This window comes from Amaranthus tricolor, chromosome 10, assembly GCF_026212465.1.
Source record: "Amaranthus tricolor cultivar Red isolate AtriRed21 chromosome 10, ASM2621246v1, whole genome shotgun sequence".
NCBI classification, from domain to species: Eukaryota; Viridiplantae; Streptophyta; class Magnoliopsida; order Caryophyllales; family Amaranthaceae; genus Amaranthus; species Amaranthus tricolor.
This window is the reverse complement of record NC_080056.1, coordinates 1,666,145-1,681,723: the sequence shown is the minus strand read 5'-3', so window position 1 is coordinate 1,681,723 and position 15,579 is coordinate 1,666,145. Positions and strand designations below refer to the sequence as shown.

General features: G+C 33.3%; 2 protein-coding genes across 3 annotated transcripts; both read left to right on the top strand.

Moving 5' to 3' along the window:
* LOC130826151 (pentatricopeptide repeat-containing protein At1g80270, mitochondrial-like) lies at nucleotides 1–4,095 on the top strand. Its single transcript, XM_057691709.1, has 3 exons — nucleotides 1–119; nucleotides 1,126–1,723; nucleotides 2,510–4,095. The coding sequence occupies exons 1-3, from the start codon at nucleotides 82–84 to the stop codon at nucleotides 3,758–3,760; spliced, it is 1,887 nt and encodes a 628-aa protein (XP_057547692.1). The 5' UTR covers nucleotides 1–81; the 3' UTR covers nucleotides 3,761–4,095.
* Nucleotides 4,096–6,663: 2,568 nt separating this feature from the next.
* On the top strand, nucleotides 6,664–14,159 carry LOC130826148 (uncharacterized). 2 transcript variants are annotated; one of them, XM_057691701.1, is made up of 8 exons: nucleotides 6,664–7,714; nucleotides 8,782–8,914; nucleotides 9,156–9,371; nucleotides 10,016–10,171; nucleotides 10,693–10,945; nucleotides 11,026–11,426; nucleotides 11,893–12,009; nucleotides 12,099–14,159. In XM_057691701.1, the coding sequence occupies exons 1-8, from the start codon at nucleotides 6,744–6,746 to the stop codon at nucleotides 12,438–12,440; spliced, it is 2,589 nt and encodes an 862-aa protein (XP_057547684.1). In that variant the 5' UTR covers nucleotides 6,664–6,743; the 3' UTR covers nucleotides 12,441–14,159. The 2 variants fall into 2 exon arrangements, with proteins under 2 accessions (XP_057547684.1, XP_057547685.1); XM_057691702.1 differs by lacking the exon at nucleotides 10,016–10,171.
* The last annotated feature ends 1,420 nt before the right edge of the window (nucleotides 14,160–15,579 follow it).

The following is a 15,579-nucleotide window of genomic DNA, read 5'->3' as shown; positions in this document are numbered from 1 at the left end:
TCGCCCATTTCAGTAATTCACTTTGCTAGGGTTTTACAGTTCTCTCTTTATCGCATTTCAATCAATATCTCTGCAGCTAAAATGTGGGCTCTTCGTCGAGTTTCTGCGAATTCTATCAAGTAATCCACTTCTTTTTCTCTTTACTTCGATTTTGATGTTTTATAGCGATAAACTTTCTTGTTTTAATTTCCTATCTCTGCTAAAATATTTTCCGATTTTCAATTCTCTTAAGCGAAAGAAAAAAAAATTTCTTTAATTTGTTGTTAAATGAAGTGTATGTATATATTTGTTTTGAAATACCATGGATTATTGTGTTTAAGATTTAAAAACAGGAAACAAATGTTTCATGATCGTTCAATACTTGATCATAATATCAGAGGTGATAAATTTGAGATCTTTTCTTTTTTTTAAATGGGACAATTCCTGATGTGAAATGACCTTATTAGATCAACTGGATTAGATAAAACTCTAGAAGGGATTATTTGAGCTAGAATAGTTTGAAATTGTATTTGTGTATGAGATAAAGGGTAACATCTTTTCCTGAATTGAAGTCTAAATGTTTGCAAACAGTTTTACCGCTTAGCTTATTTCCCGGTGAATCGGTAACTAAAAACAAGCAATTTTAGAGCTGAGACCATTTTGGACGAATTGGGAATTGCCATATAATGGGCAGTTAAGTGGTGTTGTGACTTTAAAGGATATCAAGCCATAGCTTGAGTGTTCTAAATGTAGCTTACTCATTTATCGTTCTTTCTTATTTTCTTTTTTTTTAATGGTGGGAGGAGATTCAAGAAATTACCGATATCACTACATGGTTTTCAATTGTCTTCATGTCATGTTATAAACTCTTTTTTTGAATGGGCCTTGCCTTTTACAATTTTACATACATATTGGTAAATCGTTAAATTAGCCTTGTCTTCCATTGCCTTGTCTTGATTTTGTCGTGTGTATGGCGTTTCATGGGTCTTCTATTTTCATTTGAAAGCCTTACTCGAGCCGAGGGTCTTAGAGGCCATGGCCTCTTTATCTCTTTCAATAAGGTTATGGTCTGTTTTACACCTTCCCCAAACGATCATAATATTTTTGGTATAATTCAAAGATTAATTAGGTTCTTTATATATTCAGGGGTTATGGATTAAATTCAATGACATTTCGTGCTTCCGCTGGAATTGGACCATGTAGTAGTCACATGCAGGACAACTTGACTAATTCCGAGCGTCGTGGCTATACCCTTGATAAGGGGATAACGACTTACACATACCATTGTACAGCACATTTTCCAAATTTGTTCTCCGCTGGATCTTGTAGTTTTTCCACTCGATCTGGTGCCAAGAGTGAAAAAGAAGAACAGGATGACTTGAAATGGGATTTTTCAGAGCTTGACACACCTGATGCTTCTGAGACTACAGAGACTACAGGAGGAGGTGATGATGATAGTGAGATTTCATCTGAATCTGAATCTGAAGTATCTAACGTTGATGAGAATATGGAAGATGCTTTGGAAAATGAGCTTATGAAAGGAATAGAGGTGGATGGTGGGGATACAGAACCCAAAAAGAAGTTGGGTGCTTCACCTTTTGTGAAATTAGTTTTGAGTCAGTCTAATTCATCTTTTTTAAATGCTCTTGATCAATATGTCGAAGACAATGGTATAAATCGCACTGAAGTTTATTCTGCTATGATGAGCTTCAGACGACGCAATATGTTTGTGAAAGTCTTGCAGGTACTTGTCCATATACCTTCCTCTGCGTTCTATTGATGGTTTTGGCATGTGTTTGTGCAAATACTCATTTTTGGATTCCTTTGAAATTTCTTTTTGCCTTTATAATATTGAGCTAGTGATTGCATTATAGGCTGTCTTTCTATTTATTTCCTATTCCCCCAAGTTTATTTTGCATCATTTCAATTAAGACAATGGAGGCTTAAATTTCTACGTATCGTGGTTATTAGCATTTTATTATCAATTAATTGTTTCATATGTCAGCAATTTAGAATGTAATAAAAATTATTATCTATTTCAATGAATTTTTTTGAATAAAAATTTCCCCAGGCTCGATTACTCTGATTGTTTTCTTCTTTCATAAAGGCTTATCAGTTTTGAAATATGACTGCATTAAACATTTTTCACTTGTTGCTGCTTGCGCAAGAGTTGCTACAATGAAAGAGAACAAAATGCATGTATGGCTTATTTACAACTCTTTAATTGCTTACAGATCTTTACTGATATCATGCTAGGTTTTTTGTATCTCCTGGGCCCTTGGCTAGTGTAAGGAACAATTTGTTTCAGGAGGGAGGTGGATTATGTATTAGATCAACTATGACATATGATGCTTTTTCGTTTTGTTTGCGGCATTCACGGTTGTTTTTGCTTTTAGTCTGTCATAATGAGAATTATTGATTGTTTGTTTGCCACGTTGTCTTTTATCTTTTCTGATACTTGGAATATGTAGAATGTTTAAAACTGTGCTCATATTATTTTTGTGCATACCTCTTTTCTTTTATATTCCAGCTGTCAGAGTGGCTGGAGAAGAGAGAAGACTTTGATTTCAAGGAACAAGATTATGCATCTAGACTTGATCTCCTCGCCAAGGTGCGTGGTCTTAATGAGGCTGAGAACTATATTAACAACATCCCTAAAAGCTACAGAAAGGAGTTGGTTTATAGAACCTTTCTGGCCAACTGCGTATTCGTCAATAACGTGGCTAAAGCAGAAGAGATCTTCAATAAAATGAAGGACCTAGGCTTTTCGTTGTCACCCTTTGTGTGCAACCAGTTGTTACTTCTTTACAAGAGAACTGATAAGAAAAAAATTGCAGATGTACTTTTGATGATGGAGAAAGAGGATGTGAAGCCCTCTCTCTTTACTTACCAACTCTTGATAGATACAAAAGGTCTTGCGAATGATATGGTCGGGATGGAGCAAGTTCTTGAGACAATGCAGGCCGATGGTATCAGTCCTAGTCTCCGTATTAAAGCTACTATTGCTCGTCATTATGCCAATAATGGGCTCAAAGAAAAGGCTGAAGCAATTATAAATGATTTGGAGGGAGATGACTTAGATTATAGTCCATGGGTATGCCCCGTTTTGCTCCCTATTTATGCCACTCTTGGCAGGGCTGATGATGTTGAAAGAGTTTGGGAAGTTTGCAAGTCAAAACTCCGGCAGGCTGATTACTTGGCTGCAATTGAAGCCTGGGGAAAGCTCAAGAACGTTGAACAAGCGGAAGCTGTGTTTCAAAAGATGACGGAATCATTTAAACGACTTTCTTCAAGGCATTTTAATATCATGTTGAAAGTGTATGCTCAAAACAAGTTGCTGAGCAAAGGAAAGAAGCTGCTGAAAGAGATGGGAGATAGTTGTTGCGAGATTGGTCCTATTGCTTGGGACTGTATCGTGAAACTATATGTAGATGCCGGGGAAGTTGAGAAAGCAGACTCGGTGTTGCAGAAAGCAGTACGACAGAATCCGCAGAAGAGGCCATTTTACACTTCATATAGATATATCTTAGACCAGTATGCTAAAAATGGCGATGTTCATAACGCCGAGAAAATTTTCCACAGGTTGAGGCAGGCTGGTTATGTTGCTCGTGCTGGGACATTCCACGCACTCCTTCAAGCCTACATTAATGCCAAGGTTCCTGCATATGGTTTTCGAGAGAGGATGAAGGCAGATAATGTATTCCCAAATCGAATTTTAGCTGGCGAATTAGTTCAGGTTGATGCATTTAAAAAGACTGCTGTTTCTGAATTGCTCGATTGAGGGATTATGTCCGATTTTTGCAGCTGTGTGTATTCTTGCAGGAGAAACTGCATAGGTAAAATTTTGCACTTTAGTGTCTTCTGTTAGAATCTCTTCTTCTATTTGTAGTATCTCTAGTATTTTTAATCTGTAGTAAAAGGAATATGTTGTTTAAGTTGTGTTTGCCGTTTTGCTTCCTGAATTTGGGACTTTACTATTTCCGACCTGTTTGATGCACAGTGTTAAAAAATGATAACGATAGTAAAATTTTCGTGTATCCTATGAAGAAAATTACATGTAAAAGTTCATGTCGATAAAATTTGAAATGAAAGGTAAACCGAAACAGTTTGGTCCGATTTTAATTATTTTTGATTAAATCTGTTTGTCTTTTCGTTGAATATGGTGGTGAAGAAAAGCCTAACAACCAATCCATAAACATCTCTGGGATTGATGCAAGTTTTGCTACTATGGTGGTTATAGCTTTTGTTTACCAAAAATAAGGTTATGAGAAGTTAGATTTGTAGGTGACTGTCTTTTTTTGATTAAGTTGACTTTTTTATTCTAGCTGGTAACGTTCAAATTTTTCTTTAACTATTATTTGTCTTATTTTACAAATTAATATTTACACTTCTAATTGCTCCTTTGGGTAATTTCATATTGGTTTGGTGCGGGCCACATGCCCAGCGAGTGGTGCCAGGTATAATATTTCATCCGTTTTGAAATACTTGCTACATTTCTGTTGTGAGCATTAATCATTGTTTAAGGTTATTTTATATATTACAAGTAATGTACAGTAAAACTGTAGTCAAGTGATATCTTATTTGAATCGTCTAATTGCATATTTTCATAATATTAATTTTTTATAATTTTTAGATTTGTATCATTCAACATATAAATAAACAAAATTAACTGTTAAATGTAGCAAGTATAATGAAACGGAGGAAGTAATTTCAATTCAATTCTTTTGTGTCTGCCTCATGATGAATGTATGAACCGAATACAGGTTGAATTTGGCCTAGTTCTTGGTTTGATTCATAATTCCAAATACATTAGGAATTAAGTCACTCTATGAGGATGGGGTTCAAATTCTTCTCATTTTTAGTGACTTTGAAAACTACCATCTTGTACTCAAGTTAATACATGTTTTTTTTTTTTTTTTTTTTTAACATTTTGATATATTTTTTTTAAAGAATTTATAATTTCTCTAATTCATATTTGTGTTCAGATTAAGGATAATTAATACTCCCTCTTACCTACAAACACATTGTCATTTTTATTTTGGGCAATTCACTAAAATCTTTTCATTTCTATTTTTGAGTATGTTTATTTTTGATCTTTTTATTTAGCTTTTAATGATTTCTTTTTTTTTTTTTTTATTGGTCACTAATGATTTGTAAATATTTGAACTGGGAAGAATAAAGCGGGGATGGAGGGATTACTTTTGTAATAACTAGAATGAAAATTTAATTCTAAAAACTTAACCTATACGTACTTAGATTTTAAAATCTTATTTTTATATTATTTTTTAACTATCTTATATTTATTTTATTTATAATTTGAGTACTTGTAATTTTTTATAAAAAAAATGAGATAATTTAAGTTGATTTTTTAAAGATAGAAGTATTTGGATTATTTAAAAAAAAATTCGTGAAATTGGGATTTGGTCATGCCCATTAACGAAATCTAGTAATCAATTCGTCTAAGGTTTGGTCAATAGTCAACACCAAAACATGAAGTATGAGCTAATGGACTAATCTCATCTTAACCACGAATTTGAGCATAGATGAAATTATAAATTATTCTGAGAGTTGGTCTTTTTAAGAGATCATCTCTAATTAGATTGACCCATTATATATTTTTTAAAATATTTTAAGTAGGCATTAAGAATAATGTACATAGATATTTAAAATATTAAAAGTGGGCATTATAGATACGATAAGTAGACATTAAGGATAATGTAAGTATGTATTAAGAATATGGTAAGTAGGCATTAATCTTTAATTAGCTGGGCTAAAAATACGTCACTCAATCAAAGAAAATAGCTGCAATCAAATTTCATTTGTTTCCCCTATTAAATTTTAGTACTTGTCCTTGTTTCGGGTTTAATATTTCGCTATAGTTTAATTTTTTTTATAAAACAAACAAAGTGAAAATGGATAAAAACTTGAATCAATAAAAATATACAATTAGTAATTGGTTATTTATTATTTTTTCTATTTTGAGATTGGCATATATAAAGTAATTGTTTTTAATTTTCTCCCTATTAACCATTTTAAATGGGATGAGAATGGCTTAAATTTATATTAAGACAACAATTCGAGCATGAGTAGAATCATCAAATTTATGTTTTGTGTCAAAACGAGATTAGAATTGTAATGAAATGTTAGGCATCCATAAAAGATGATTTAAATATTTTAATATAGTGAAACTTAAAAAAATATAAATTCATTTTAATATATTTCCAATCATTAATATTCAAATAATTTTATTATTCAATAAAATAATATAATAAAATAATATTTTTATAGCAAATATTCTCATTTTGATTTTTTATCTATATTTAAATTTTAATGAACAAAAACGAGTTTGAAATCTAACATTTCTCAAAGTGACTGCCCACCTTTTATGACTTCTATAAATAATCCCTCAAATTCTCATCGGTTGTCCTATTTAGTTTTGTTTTAATATTCAATGTACTAATTCAATTCTAAATATCTCTAATTGTGCATAATTAAAAATTATAAAAATTTAATATTAATAAAAAATTTATATTGAGACGAATCAAACAAGATCCCACATGACTTTATTTTGACGTCTAGATTAAGTATAAAATACAAATTAAGAGTGATCGATAAATAGTGTTGAAAAAACTAAATGGGATAACCGAAAAGAATTGGAGTGAGTAGTATATAACCACAAGATTCAACCAATAAAGGAAAGTAGAATCCATATATCCCATCTATCTTTCCTTCAATTTTCTTCCCTTCACCAAATTTTCTAACTAATGGCAACCTTCAAAACAATCAAAAATCACCATAAACATCTTAATAATCCTTTCCCTTCAACCCCAAAATCTCTTCCACTTATTCAAGGTAACCTCTTTTTCAATCCTAATTCACTACCTTCTCACCAATTTTACTCCATTGGAAGCCATTTTCAAGCTCTTTGGAGCTCTAAAAATGGCGGGTATTTCTCAATTTCTCATATTTCTAACCCTAAAAGATCAATTTGGTCTACTATTCCTGGAAAAGCTTTTGTTTCTGCTGCATTAGCTGAAACAGAGGTTGAAGAAAGCAGAGGATCATTTGCAATTATTGATAGAAAAATCCAATTAGTTTGTAAACACCAAATTGTTGAAAATATTAAGATAATTAATTATGATCTTAATGGAAATTTAGATAGTAAAGATCAAGATTTTCCATCTGGGTATCTTGAATTTGATCTTAAACAAGCTTTAAATGATGCAAAATCCCCTGTTTTGTCTATAACAGGGAGAATTTTTCAGAAAAATAAGGTCATTAATGGTGTAACTACATTTTCTTGTTCATCTAAGTATTGGGTTATTTTCTATCAAAAGAATGATCATCAAATTGGGTTCCAAATTAAGGTTGGTAAACCAAATTATGAGTTTAATCATCAAAAATCAAAAGGATTAAAGAAGAAATTAGGTCGATTTCGAAATCGAAAATTTGGATTGAATTGGTTCCCTTTAAGAGCTAAAGGTTTTGGATTAGGAGCTATAATGTCCATTGAGGAAGATAATGTTGAGAGGCAAAAATGGTTAGCAAAATCATTAGAGTTTAATAGGATATGTTTTTCTTACTCTAGTGAAGAAAATGAGAGATTTTTTGGGTTTGGAGAACAATTTTCACATATGGATTTCAAGGGAAAAAGGGTTCCAATTTTAGTACAAGAACAAGGAATTGGAAGAGGAGATCAACCCATATCTTTAGCAATTAATTTGGTTAGTTATAGGTAATTTGGCAACACTCTAATTTGTTTCTCTTTTTTTTTTTTATCTATATTATATTATCTATCCTTTTTAACTAAAATTTTCACTTTTGTAATTTAATATAAGTTATAATAGTTTTTTTTTATAATTTAAATCAATATAATTTTGTTGTCCAGTATACAAAATTTAAAATTTTCTTAAAAAGAATAAAACGTAAGATATATTTATATATTTTGATAGGTTCATACTAAACCCCTGAAAATTATTGAAGCATCATATTAAAATAAAATGTGGTACAACAACTATATCATAAAATGGCTTAGTGATTTAGAGTGTAATTTATAAAGTTTAGTTTGGGCTTTTTAGCCCCTTATTTTTTTTAAGTTTAATTATTACTTTAGTTTCCGATCAAAGTTCGTCATTTTTTATTTTTGAGAGCTATTTTTGTAACAAACAATCTTTTAATTATATGACCTAAAAAAAGCTATTTAGCTCAAAAAAAACCGTCTCAAAAAATTTGTAATTTTTGAATACTCAAAAAGATTGATGATTGTGATTACCTACGTTGAATTTATTCTATCCACTATATTCCTTATCCTAAAATAGGATGAAAGCTCCACCTCAGATACCCTCATCAGTCATCACTCACCATATTTATTCATTCAATATTTATAGATGATCACCCTCATTATTGAGCATGAAAAATTACATTTTTTTTCTTTTTGATTTTGAGTGTTTACAATCTTTCTTCTCTAAATTTGATTCCTCATATTACTTTATTAGAGTAATTCATAATATCCTAAATTATACACAAGTTAAAATTTTAATATTGTAAAAGTACATATTAATGGCTAATCAAATTAATAAGAATCCATTTATTTATACTTATAAGTTACAAAATCTCGGCTACTCAGACCTGAAAACTCATGTTCGACACAGGGTGTGTGTCAAAATGTTTGAATCGCTAAATAATGAAAAAATACAATATCAGTGATCTAAAATAAAGTGTAAGTGTCATAACGACGACTGAGTATAAAAAATCCACAGACTAAAATTTACATATATTTCTTTATTTTTGGTGTGAAATCAGGGCAGCTGGTGATTGGAGTACAACCTATGCTCCCTCTCCATTTTATATCACATCAAAGATGAAGTCTCTTTACTTAGAAGGATATGACTACTCTATTTTTGACTTAACTATGCAAGACAGGGTTCAGATTCAGGTATCACAACACTTATCTTCTTTATACCTGACGGAAAATAATTCACTTGAAATGAGCCACCGTGATTTTCTGTCACATTTGATTCTGATAACATATCAATGAATCTTCTCAATTAAAAGTTTACCGATAAAAAGTTAAAAAACTTTTTAATATATTTTATCAAATATCATGAATTGATACATAATAATTTATATTCATTTTTCACTCTTGTTGTCTGATATAGACTATTTACACTTGCTAGGTACATGGAAATTTGGTTGCAGGAGCAATTTTGCATCGAAATTCACCTACTGAGCTTATTGAAACATTCACAGAATCCATAGGAAGACCTTCTCAACTTCCTCATTGGATCATATCAGGGGCTGTTGTTGGTATGCAGGGAGGTACAGACACTGTGCGGAATACATGGGAAGTTTTAAAGACTTATGATGTTCCCATTTCTTCATTCTGGTTGCAGGTAACGTTTTACTGCATTAAAACGGAGAGCCTTAGTGCACCAACTGTTAATGTGTGACTGAAAGGTTACGACTTCGAGTTTTGTTCACAGGCGCTGATAGAGTAGTAGTATAACGTATTGCGCCGCTACTACTACTAGCTTAAGTTTTCGGTTGCATTTGTCTTCTGATATGTTATCAAAAGCCAATATGACTAAAGATAACCAAAAGCTTATGTTGATTGTTGTAGTTCTAAGATGTTATGTACTTAATTAGCCTTTTGAGAAAATGTAGGTAAGGTTTGCCGCCATTACATCACTGTGGTTGGGACCCTTCCTCAATTCCTAGCTTTACAGGGGACGCTTTGTATACCAAGCCACCTTTTTTGAAGAGAACAAAAACCAAATCTAAACATTGTCTTAGACCTATGATATATAAGTTCTATATTTTAATCTATGACTAAAAACAAAACCAAGCGATTACAACAAGATTTCATTTACCCAGCGCTAAAAAATGACTCACACGTAAATGGGTTTTGGGAGGTTGGATGTACATAACTTTACCCTTGTTAGGGATAACAAAGAGGTTGTATCCGACTGATATAGAATAATGACTATGGAAAATAGTTGAACACAATATTGACAAAAACTAAATTTTGCAATGACAGGATTGGGTAGGACAAAGAGAAACGCTTGTAGGATCACAACTATGGTGGAACTGGGAAGTAGACACAATACGGTATAAAGGATGGCAACAACTTGTTAAAGATCTAAACAACCAACATATCAAAGTAATGAGTTATTGCAATCCTTGTTTAGCACCAGTAAGTTCTCTCAAGACAGCCTCATATCCCTAATTGTTGTTCATCCGGGTTCTTATTTGATGTGCTGCATCAAAAGTAAGATAATATGCTAGCTAATTCGCTTGTTGAAATCGTGATTTGCTCAAAATTTCTCAAAACCGACCATAGTTCATCTTTTTCGATTTGCGAGAAAATTAGTACATCACGTGACACTGGTTGCATCCATCCCTAGAATGCAGTTCGGGGTACACTTGACAAACTTGCATGCATACACGTTAAGTGCAAGCATAATCCCTCTCACTAGCGTGTGAAGCATATCTTCTGGTGATGAAGTATATATGAAATTGGTATATACTTCTCTGTCCCGTTGCGTCTGCTTCACACAAGGGATTGACACACTCGTTAAGGAGTAGATTAGTTACTGGGAGAACAAGACAAAAAATTTGAATTGTACAGATGGCATTACAATCTTATCATAGATTTTAATGGTATTTTCTTTCACTTTCTCTGATTATTTACATGATCAATGATGTGCTTGGCAGAGTGATGAGAAGCCAAACAGAAGGAGAAACATGTTTGAGGAAGCTAAGAAGTTGGACATACTAGTGAAAGACAAGTATGGAGAACCATACATGGTTCCTAATACGGCCTTTGATATAGGAATGTTGGATTTAACACACCCGGATTCTGCACCATGGTTCAAAAACATCCTGCAAGAAATGGTAAATGATGGAGTCAGGGGTTGGATGGCTGATTTTGGTGAAGGTCTTCCTGTAGACGCTACCCTTTATTCAGGTATTAGACCTTACTTCATGCTTAAAGAAGAACTAACATATCTATTTTCAAAAAATCTTATTGTATGATCGATAGCACAGGCGAGGATCCTATAGCTGCCCACAATCGATATCCAGAATTATGGGCACAGATAAACCGCGAGTTTGTAGATGAATGGAAATCAACGAGTTCAGGCAAGCAAAAGGAAGATCCCGAAGAAGCATTGGTGTTCTTTATGAGGGCGGGTTTCAAGGGAAGTCCGAAATGGGCTATGCTGTTCTGGGAGGGAGATCAAATGGTCAGTTGGCAAGCAAATGATGGGATTAAAAGTGCTGTTGTTGGGTTGCTTAGCAGTGGAATTTCGGGTTATGCTCTTAATCACAGTGATATTGGAGGGTATTGTGCTGTTAACTTACCTCTAATCAAGTATCATAGGACTGAGGAGCTGCTATTGAGGTGGATGGAACTTAGTGCTTTCACCGTTGTTTTCCGGACTCATGAAGTATGTTTGTTCTTCCATCACATTCATGTTATCATTATCATCTTAAGCATATTTGTGTCTGTAGACATCAAATGTTGCCAAAACTAGATTTGGTATTAGTGGCGAAAGTATGATACTAATATAGGGGGGTGAACACTCGCCCCTGTATGTATGCTGAACTAACTCGGCTACCACTCTTTTGTATCATACATTACACAAGTCAATGTTAGTAGGGTTTTAAATTAAATGATCCGAGCCATGGCCTTTGCAGACCCGTGCCACGGCCTAAGCAGCTTTGGGCCAAGATTCACCCCTAGCTAAAGAGAAACCTTTTTGAAACTAGTACGCAGGCAAGAGAGATTTAGATTGATATTCTACCGATTATTTAACTAGACCTTTAAAGAGCCCTAAAAAACTCACTTGCGAGCTAATTTTCGCCAACACATTGTTCAGTATGTTTAATTTCTCATATTCTTCTAATCTACAGGGGAACAGACCATCCTGCAATTCCCAATTCTACTCAAACCACAAAACTTTATCACATTTCGCCCGCTTTGCAAAGGTGTACAAGGCCTGGAAATTTTACAGAATCCAACTAGTCAAGGTAATCCGATGAGCTAATTAAGTAAAGATCAAATCTTTTAATCACCGAGTAATCCTTATATCGTTTCTAAACTGATGTTTCAAACACAGGAAGCTTCTGAGAAGGGCCTTCCAGTATGCCGACACTTATTCCTACACTATCCCGAAGATGAATATGTGCAAACACTAACATACCAGCAGTTTCTAGTTGGTTCAGAAATTCTGGTCGCACCTGTTCTCGACAAAGGAAAAAAGGAAGCAAAGGTGTATTTTCCCTTGAAGGAAGACGAAAGTTGTTCATGGATACATATTTGGACTGGAAAAGAGTACACATGTACAGGAACTGAAGCTAGGGTAGATGCTCCTTTAGGTTATCCAGCAGTTTTTGTTAAGTCTGGATCTCTTATAGCTGAAACTTTCCTTCAGAATTTGAGAGATTTGGATATTCATTGATTTTTTTTATAGGTATAAGGTAGCTCGGAAATAGCTACATCACGATCCAAGGCCATGCCTCACAATCTAGCCTTGGCAAAGTAAGGGTTTTCAAGTTCAAGGGATGGACTAAAATGGGAAGTATGAAAATTTCTCAGGGACAGAGGGAGTGACAAAATACTGCAGAAACAAACAGCCTGCACTTATTTATACTGACCTTCTACTCAGAGTTTCCTCTATCAAATTACTATTAGCTTCTACTTCAATTTTCACATGCCATTCCGCAACTTTTTTTGACCTTTAAATCAGAAAACTTAGTTAGCTTGTTTGACCATCGGATATCATTGGCGTTTATTGTTAGCTGTTACGCAATATGTATTAGGTTGATGATTTACAAAAATATTTGGTAAAATTAATTGTCAGCTTAGAGAAAAAGCAGGTGCTAATAAGCCAAAACCATGGAATCAGTTGGCGCTTAAAAAGTCATTTATCAAATAAGTTTTAATTGTTTGACCAACCAACAAGTAAAAAAAAAAAATAATTGCCAAACAAACCTTAAAAAATTTGCTACAATCACATTTTGTTATTATTTACAAAATATTGATCGGAGCAAATGGGAGAACAAGACAAAAGGTCAATCCGGTGAAAAAGTGTGTGGATGTGATGAAGTGACCATGAGAGTGTGAGGTCGTGAATAAGATGAGTAGATAAACATGTCTATATAAGAAACCATAGCAAATCTAGAACGAAACGAATACTTAAGAGAGTTACTTGATTCAAGCATGAGTTCAATACTCAAATAAGAAAAAAATATGTATAACCATCTGAAGTATTTACATGAGTAATAAGAAAGCCAACTTAAGTGAAACACAGACTATCAGCAATCAGTATCCATGGATTTATCCTATAGAAATATTGGATAACAAGGGTAGTTTTACTCACCAGAAGGCACTAAGCAATTTCTTTGACAATAGTAGTTTAATGCCTGGTCTTCCACACAGTCTCTCTTAAAAAATCATTTCCATGGTAATAGGAAACTTATGGTCAAAGTTGAAATTAAGGTGACATAGAGCCTTTACGCATTGAAGCTTCACGTTCGATAAGGCGCCTTTCTCTCTGCAAACAAAATCCAACATCAAAAACTGAAGTTCAATCAGCAATAATAACGTCTAAGTGTTAATTTTAACATATGGGGTCGGTTACATGAGCAAAAAATTTTTATACGGGAGAAATCCCGTATTTATATAGTTGTTTGGTTGACATCATAAGATAGCGAATCAACACCAATTGATCCCAACTAAGACAAGGCAAGGGAAGGATAGATGTACACAGTAACATAACCTCACCCCAACAATTACAAAATGTTGTTTCATACAGCGAACAATAAGGATAAGCAAGAAGTACTCACATATTGAATTCTGCATATATAAAAAGAGAAAGTACAGCGAATATCATATGAATCGGGTACAAATGATTTCATAAAAGAATAGGCATATGGATTAGATGTATAAGAAATGTTTTCTATGCTGTGCAATTATCGATTGCAAGTATTAAAGATAGCTAAAATTTCATATAGACGACCATTAGAACAAATATATGGATTCATGCAGCCGACCTCAATCTTTTGATATTAAAGCTTTGGCACTATTGTAAAGATAGCTAAAATGATGCAATATATTCATACTCTTCTTTCCCAATAAGGATGAAAGCAAACATAGTCATAGATAGGTGATATCGTTGACACCAAAACCACATTCAGGCCAGTAAACAAAAGAAGCGCTGCCATTGGACGTGTTCGGTGAGGCATTGGTCAAGATCAAGCTTCTACTCTGGAAGGCAAGTAAACAATATAAGGTCAGTTATATGAAACAAAAAAAATGAGTGTGGAAACTCATCACTAACAAATAAACATTAAACTTTCTTCAGCTCTATTTAATACTAAACTACAACTAACAAAAATATTCTAATGATCATCTACATAAATTCTCTTCTTTCGTTCAATTTTATCTATTATCATATGATTCCAATACTTTGCACTTCCTCTCTTGTTATACTGGTCATTTTTGGACTTCGCCTTCCTCTTCTAAGCTCCTCAAAGTTTCAACTTTAATAGCAACTACCAAACGGATAGTCAATATTTGCGATTACAAAACCTTTTTTATGTCTTTATTTTGAATTATATCTTTTATGGTATGTCCACTCATTCATCTTAACCTACACATCTTACTATAATCTGCCAAAAGCCATACATTTTGATCGTTAGCGTAATAGTGTTCCATGACGCAAGAATTACTCTTTAACCTTTGTAAGACTGGAGTAGTAACATCTAACAAGCATGTGCTCCACGAGGCAAGAAGAACATTATGAGACGCAACATCTCTTTGATACATTTCATCGAACACTTTGTGTGCAAAACTTAATTCATCATCATTCCATCAAAACAGCAAAATCCCAACTACCCAACGCACAAATAAACCAAAAAGACAAGAAAAAACTTGACCCAACAAGCTAAGTTAGTAAAATAATAATCATTCCTGGTCAGATTCTGCCTAAGATATGGCTTATTACTCACTTAGACACACATTCAAGGGGTTTTTCAATCTTTACGGTTTACAAATTTTATATCTAATTAGCAAATGAAATTGTTGCTCAATTGATACCCAAAAGAAAAGGGCTCACCTGAATTCAAATTGAATGTCAGTGGATGTAGTCAAAAGTCGCCGGATTGTTCTCCGGTGGAGCAAGTGTTTTGCTCTTTCCTTGCCCAACCTTTAACACACAACAAAATACTCCTTATTTGCTACAAATACAAAATGTACTTGCTTTATTTCTTATTAGGTGTCTGTCTGATTATTTTATTTTTCATTTATATCGTCTCATAATAAGACCGCCACATATTAGTGAATGTCAAAAGCCACGTTCAGAACATCAGTCACTAAGGCCGCATGTTATCCTGTTATAACGGGTCTATTTCGCAAAATACTGATGAATAAAGTTGGTAGCTGGTATGACTAGCTAAAAGTATTAAGTGATTCGCTAACTGTTAAATCAGTTATACAGAGATGTTCAGTAAAAGTTGTTTCTTGACTCACTTTACTATTAGTCGTTTACTCGTTTAGTTAAGTAAAATTAAGTCAAAAAACCAAAATCAATAAAAAAT

Coding starts and splice junctions, on each gene's coding strand:
- LOC130826151 (XM_057691709.1), top strand. CDS start 82: ATGTGGGCTCTTCGTCGAGTTTCTGCGAATTCTATCAA. Junction 120..1,125: donor GTTTCTGCGAATTCTATCAA/GTAATCCACTTC, acceptor TTATATATTCAG/GGGTTATGGATTAAATTCAA. Junction 1,724..2,509: donor TGTTTGTGAAAGTCTTGCAG/GTACTTGTCCAT, acceptor TTTATATTCCAG/CTGTCAGAGTGGCTGGAGAA.
- LOC130826148 (XM_057691701.1), top strand. CDS start 6,744: ATGGCAACCTTCAAAACAATCAAAAATCACCATAAACATCTTAATAAT. Junction 10,172..10,692: donor GCAATCCTTGTTTAGCACCA/GTAAGTTCTCTC, acceptor TGTGCTTGGCAG/AGTGATGAGAAGCCAAACAG. Junction 10,946..11,025: donor AGACGCTACCCTTTATTCAG/GTATTAGACCTT, acceptor TCGATAGCACAG/GCGAGGATCCTATAGCTGCC.